Below are 7,196 nucleotides of genomic sequence, written 5' to 3' on the forward strand. Positions count from 1 at the left end.
GTGAAAGTTTTTATTCTCTGTTTACTGCAAGTGCTTTTGTTCTCTGTTTTGCTCTCTGCTACTATTTTTACATTAAATTTCTGAGTATTACCTTCGGACATACCTGTGGGAATTGATTATTGGAGTGCACCTTAAGCAATTGGAGAGTTACTTTATCTTGGAGGTGAGAACGTAGGGTCAACCCAGTTGCATACAAATATACGGGGCGTTCAAATACCTTAAGGAGAGTATACATACTATACGACTCAACTTTACTTAAGACAGACGATTTCTGCTACTGTTTCAGAGGATTGCTTGAACAAGTAATTTACCTTTTACTTGTACTTATATTTTTATTAATATAATAGTTTGTCAAAGTCTTACCTATTGCCTGGTTATTGTTTTACTTACATATCAAGATTGATCTCAGTTGATATCAATACGGCTTGGTTGATCCACTCAATCCAATACCCAATTCTTTACTTAGAACCATGCCTCACTCAGATTGTGGTATCAAAAAATTTTTTTTTCATTGAAAAGAATGTGGCATGAGCCATAGATGGCTATCCCTGAAACGTGCATTGAGGAGGATGAAAAAAAATAAAAAATAAAAAATCCAGACTCATCACGGATCCTTGTAATGATCAGCGCTCATATTTGCATTAAAAATTGCTCAAACCCCTGTTTCATGGAAAGACTATTTCTTAATTCAGAACTGGCCACCAGGTTGCAATAGAACAACCTTATCATTAGGTCGAGGTCTACCCTTTAAGGCCATGTAGCTACCAGTTTCGAGTCGTAATTATTTCGTCCAACAACAGCCACACAGTCTGTGCAAAATTGATCTCTTTTTGCGACAAAAACATCTGCATGAGTAGCTACATATACACCATTCCTTTCATAGCAGAAATCACAATAGTAGAGAGTGGACCACCAAAGAGTATCAGCGAACTTCCAATTCCTGATTGTAGTCCAGTCAGTACCTTCTCTCCAAGATCATCATCCTTTGATTCATATTGCAAATGCAATTTTTTTCCTGGACCCAAATTGTTGTGCACTGTTAAAAGAACACTTCCTTTCATACCAGACATCAAAGATGAAGAGTACTCCATCATCACAGAAAGAATGACCAGAACAGGTCCATTCTGTTCCTGCTCTATTGTTTCTGAGGTTTAATTCTTCTACCGACTTAAATAGAATAGTTTTTGTTTCATCTCCTGTAGCATCCCAATGCTGAGCTAGCTTTTGTATTTCTCTTCTCTACCACCCATTTTAAAGGTAAAGAATGGTTAATTTGGCCCTTTTCCAGGGATGGTTGTGTGGATCCATCCATGGTTTCATCATGTTAACTTTTCTCCTTTAATTATTGTCCTAACCATATATAGATGGGTTTTCTTAGTTAAGATGTCTTGCATTGACATCTGTACATGCTAATATTCATTCTAGGGGGCATATGTCTGTAACTGAATACCTGGCCATTCAATTCGGAGATCAACCAGTTTTAATTTGTGATGGATATATGTTTTGATCCTATATAGCATATCCACCATTGGGTGGGCTACTGTTGTTCAATTCCCTTTAATTTAACTCCATATTTCGTTGGGCTGTGGTGAGTTACGGTGTTACAGGACATGTGCTGGCCGAACCCATGGACGCCATTTGAACCCATTGGTCAAGGGATTCTTTCCTGACTTTAGGTATTAAAAAACTCGGTCAAAATTAAGGGAAAAAAAAGTTTCAGGGTATTTGAAGTTGCTTCCCAAAGTGTAGTCATTCATTTTGTGCTGATAATCAGCTGGTAGACTTTATTAAATAGAGGAGAAAGAAATTCAGATTGCATCAATGTTGAGTTGTTAATCCACCTTTGGCACGGTCATTAGTAGATAAGCAACTCATTGCGCTTATCTCTCTCTCTTCCCCATTTTGAAATGACTTTTTTTACCCCTTTTATATGATATCTCATCTAGTGCCCCTATTAGTGCTGTCGGCTAGTTTACCGTATATCAACAGCATACCTATCTTCTCACAAGAAAAAAGGAGAGAAGGATAGGTATGCTAAGGGATTAACTATAGGATTTTTCATCTTAGATAGAAGGGAGGAAGTTATTTGGTATGCCACTGGCTTTCCTGAAGATAGTGGCTCAACCAATGAGAGGACTCGGATGAGAGGGGCATAAGGGAATTCTTCAAGCTAGGGGAGGAGGAGAGAAATAGACACAGATCTGGGTATACTAGCCTTTTCCTTAAATAAAATTGTTGGATGGAGAGAAAAAATCCAAACCATCAATCCACCGTTGCTACACTTTTGATCCCCACCCTCCTTCAATTGACCCGTGCTACTAGTCAAGTCTTAGGGAACTATAGTTTTGCCTTACAATGGCCATCTCCCTCTCAGAACGAGACCTCCCTCTGTCTCTTTGCCCCCTCCAACAATGGTGAAGTATCACTTCCCTCCATTAATTACTGCTATCAATTCTTTCACAGTAGAAACCAGACTGTATCTAATAGGTGAAGTGAATTAGTAGTCCCATTAGTAATTGAGCAATTAGCATGTACATCCCACCTCAACAAGTGAGAGAGATTCCGAACTTAGCAGAAGAAGAAAGGGGAGGGAACTGCCCATGAAAGCCTCTCTAGCAGAACTCTGTGGTGAGTTCTACCTGTGTGGATCAGCCCGTACGAGAACCTGATCCACACTTGAAAAAATTGCAATAACAAAGCTGAGTCTGAAGTCTGAACTTATCACCATCAACAAATCAAATTAACTGCAACTAAAAGTGGACCTTCAAGACAGAATAAAACAGTTCAAATCAATGATCCACATATATATTAAGAAACCGTTTAATTAAATAACATATATAATTGGTCAAAGCAATGGAGCTGGCCATGTTCTCTCTCTAGATCGATCTAATTAAGTCCATTTTGCTACAAGTTTGGAGTCACTAGGGTTCTTTGTGTCTACAACGTAAACCTCTTGGGGTCCAACAAGAGACGTGCTGTCCGTGTAATAGTCTCTTTCTGCAAAATAAACGTTTCCATGAGTCGTTACATTTTTTCCATCCCTTTCATACGAGAAGTCACAATAGAATATTTTGACAGAAGGTCCATGTGAATTCCTAATTGAAGACCTGCTAGTGATTGCTTTCCAAGATAATCATCCGTTGATGCACAATGCAAGTACAATTTCTTTCCTTCACCCAACTAAAGTGCATGCTGGCCAAAGCCTTATCAAAATTTATTTTATTCTTGGGTTGAACCAAGTTGCCTTGATCCATTGCAATTGAACCAATTTTGCTGAAGCAGAAATTCAATCTTGGCTCTCGTCAAGCTTGTTGATCCGGATGTTCACTTATGCTTAAAAAAAAAAAACCAAACCAAACCAAACCACAACATTGTAGCCCAAAATCAGAATGAGGCTGAACCATTTAACAATACTTTCAGATTCATTCATCAAGACCAATACATTATCTGATAAAAATAAAATCAATACATCACTTTACATGCATAGTCATTAATTAGGGTTTCTATAAAATTTTGGAGATTAGATCCCCTGCACGTTATTTCACCTAGACATACATATGTGCAGGGGATCCAAATTCTGCCCTCTTATTTAGGCCAATGTGCAACCACTTTGTCGTCACTGGGTTTTAATTTGTCGACAACGTGAACCCCATCAAATTTTACAATAGCCATGCAGTCCCTACAAGTATCTCTTGCTGCAAAATAAACGTCTGCATGAGTAGCTACAAATACACCATTCCTATTATACCAGAAATCACAATAGTAGAGAGTGTCAGTAAAAATAGTATCACAGAAGTCCCATGTGAATTCCTGGTTGTAATAAAGTGCCTTCTCTCCGAAATCATCGTTCTTTGATTGACACTGCAAATGCAATCTCTTTCCTGGAGCCAACATGTTCTTCACTCTTACATGCTTATGAGTTGTCGTGAAGCACCCAGAAACTGAAGATGATGAGTACTCCATCATCATAGCAAGAATGATCAAAACAGGAATGACACTAGTAAAACCACCCATTGTGTTCTTGTTCTTGCAGTGTTGTTCTTGTTGTGTTCTTTATTAGGTTTAATTCTTCTCCCCCACTTAAATAGAGTAGTTTTGTATCCATTTCTGCTAGGATCCAAAGTCTGAGCTTATGTTTTTCTCTACCATCCATTTTAGAGGTAGAGAATGCATGGTGTGGTTAATTTGTTGGTCATCAAAGCAGATTATGGTTTTTATCATGGTTTGGCAGCTACAACCATTTACTATACTTGGATATTTAGGATTAGATGTGTGATGGATGTTTTGATTGGAAAAAATTTGGTTGCAATTTGGGTTAGCTGCAACCCTGCTGGCGGTCAAGGAAATGGAATCTTTGATCTTCCCCTTTGGGTTCACAAATATCCCTCCTAAGTTTTTGTATAAAAAAAAAAAAATGCTCATTTAGATTCCATTTCTTTGGCTGCCAATAGGGGTTTGATGTTAGTACATCTACCATAGGTGTGCTTATTGTTAATTTAATTCTACGTGATAAGTAATGGTATTACAGGGCATGTGTTGGCACTGAAGGTCAAAAGCATCTTGCAAGGCTTGTAACATGTGTTGGGCCATGGGATTCGGAGAGTAGAGCTGTTGGTGTGTGATAAAAGCTGGCACAATGGTTGTTACAAGGAAGTGAAGAATGATGGCCATGAGAGTTGTTTTGGGTCCTTTTAGACATTTCATCATTAATTTTGCTGTTAGATGTAATTATTTTGGTGAAAAATAATTATTGTATGCTTGTGATTTACAGGACAATCCTAGCGGTTCAAAAAACAAATTAACTTACTTGAAGTGATCATGGATGATGGTTATGCTCATAGGGTTAAAAGTAGGTAGGATTATAGGAGCAATAACTAAAGCGAGCTGCCTACAACCCTCTTGGAACGAAACTTGTAGCTGCAGCTACAACCTCTACTTGCAGCCAGGGGAATGGATTCCCTTGGTAGGGGTGGATAATTTCACCCAAAGAAGGTATTTTCAGACCTGCCCCTGATATTCCATTTCCATGGCTACTACTAGGGGTTGCTCCTACTTGGATGCAACCCATGCAATAGAGAAATTTTTTTCATCCCATTGGGAGATATATTGACATTCACCATCATTGGAATGTCATGCTGAAGGAATTCCGAGAAATGATAAAAATATAAAAAAATTTAAATATAAATTGAAAGTGACATCTTTATTTATTTATAAAAATGTGTCATTGTTATTATTTTTATTATTATTTTGAATATACATGTGAAATCAATTTTACAAATTATTTGACACCTGGAAAGTGTCAATAAGAAAATGGAGTGTAATGACATCTCTATAAGTGTATTTAGAGTTTAACACCTTTTAATTGTCCCTTTGTCTTATTCTTAAAAATCCTTTAAGTTGCAGAAGTAAAAGAGTTTCAAAAAATAATTCGAAGAAAATGATATATTATTATGTCATTATCAAGTTTTTTTTAATCTTTATACACATTTTTTGAGTATACATCTGAGACCACAATATATATTTATTCTCACTAGGGAAAAAATTATTTTATATTAAAAGGGTATAAAAGTGAGATAAAAAATTTATTTGACACTTTGAGAGACAAAAATCTTGATGACACAACAATAGATTTATGCGTCTATCTCCCTCTTCAAATTCAATTTTTTTTTAACTTCAACTATAGCCTGAGGGGTGTAAAAATCCCATACTAAGAAAATCCCTAAATTAAATTCATGATTAGAGCAACAACAACATCATGTTTGTAGCAAAATACAACAAGAAGGATGGAGAACAAGAGAACTGTTCCAACTAAATCAAATATTATGTATAGATTATAGAAAAAGTATTACAAGTAAGTTTCAAGTTTTCTTTTTTAATAAAAAGTTTCAAATTTTCTTTTTTAACAAAAAATACGAGAATATTTTCAAAGAGGAAACTGAAATGGGCAAATAAATTTTTTATCACATTTCCTTGAACCCACAGTGAGGCTCGAGGGAAGCATACATTGATGTAGTGAATGGAAAATGATCCTCTACACGCATACCAAGCTCCACGGTGAATGATTCCGTTCACCATGGCACATGAAAATCATATTCGATCAGTAAATTAAACAATTATGTTTGATAATTATTACAAAAGTTTCTTTCACTTTCATTTATCTTCCCTCTACAAACTTCGCAATGGATCTTTTGGTTTGAAAAGTATTTTGATCAATATGGTGTCAAATATAGATTTGATGCTTACTTGCTTGGGTATTGGATTGGTATTGATGTTTGCCAATATTGACTTATATCTATCAAAATTGATCAATTTTACCCTTTATATATATATATATATATATATATTTTTTTTTTTTTTTTTCTTTTTCAATTTTACCTATTGATATTGGTATTTAATTTGGGATCGGCCAAGTATCAAAGATTGATCTCAGTCGATATCAATATGGATTAACTGATCCGATCAATCCTATACCAATTCTCCCTATTCTTAAACACATGGTTTTTGTGGATGTTGGGTCTGGTTCTTCCACCTACTATTAGGTTGACCCTTGGGTCACATCTCTCTCTAATTTTTCGATTCCTAACTCATCTGTTTCTTTTACATCGTCTCACTTATTGGGTAGTGATTTTGTTAAGGATGGTTGCTGGGACTTTTCTAAATTGACCAACATTGTTGAATAATATCTCTTACTGGTTGGTTGAATTAAAATTATGTTTGGACGCTAATCCTACAGTTGCTTTCCCCTCTGTTACAGATAATTCAACAATCCTCATGAGAAGGGAGGTTATTCTTCCTCTTTTGCCTTATACAGTCTTAGTTTGTCTTGGAAATCCTAACCAGAAACCATCAGGGTCTTTTTGGATATATGGTGTTCTTTTGTGAGGCTGCAGGAATTTTGCATAGATTATGGGTTGCGCAATCAATGGTTTGGACTATCTTTGAAGTCTGGTTCTCATCCAATTATTTACTTCAGCTTATTCTGACTTCAACTACTCGCTGTTGGCCTTTTTATCATCTCGGGTTATTCTGGGACTTTTATATTAAGTATGAACATATCAAGTTTTTGTATAAATGTAGGGAATCTAATGATGCTTTGATGTACCTGCAAAACCTAGTTGTTTGCGTAGGGTTGAAAGTGGACCTCCCCTTTTGTAATGCTTTCTTTTATTTTGTTTAATCGATTTTTTTTTTTTTTT

General features: G+C 36.1%; 1 protein-coding gene across 1 annotated transcript; it reads right to left on the bottom strand.

Annotated features, from left to right (window-relative positions):
- Positions 1-3,585: 3,585 nt before the first annotated feature.
- Positions 3,586-4,014, bottom strand: LOC122057966 (S-protein homolog 29-like). Its single transcript, XM_042620341.1, has one exon. It carries the CDS (start codon positions 4,012-4,014, stop codon positions 3,586-3,588), a length of 429 nt encoding a protein of 142 aa, XP_042476275.1.
- Positions 4,015-7,196: the final 3,182 nt, after the last annotated feature.

This window comes from Macadamia integrifolia, chromosome 12 (assembly GCF_013358625.1).
Source record: "Macadamia integrifolia cultivar HAES 741 chromosome 12, SCU_Mint_v3, whole genome shotgun sequence".
In the NCBI taxonomy this organism is placed as follows: Eukaryota; Viridiplantae; Streptophyta; class Magnoliopsida; order Proteales; family Proteaceae; genus Macadamia; species Macadamia integrifolia.

Bases quoted from the DNA above. Each gene is read 5' to 3' on its own strand.
- LOC122057966 (XM_042620341.1), bottom strand. From the start codon at position 4,014: ATGGGTGGTTTTACTAGTGTCATTCCTGTTTTGATCATTCTTGCTATG.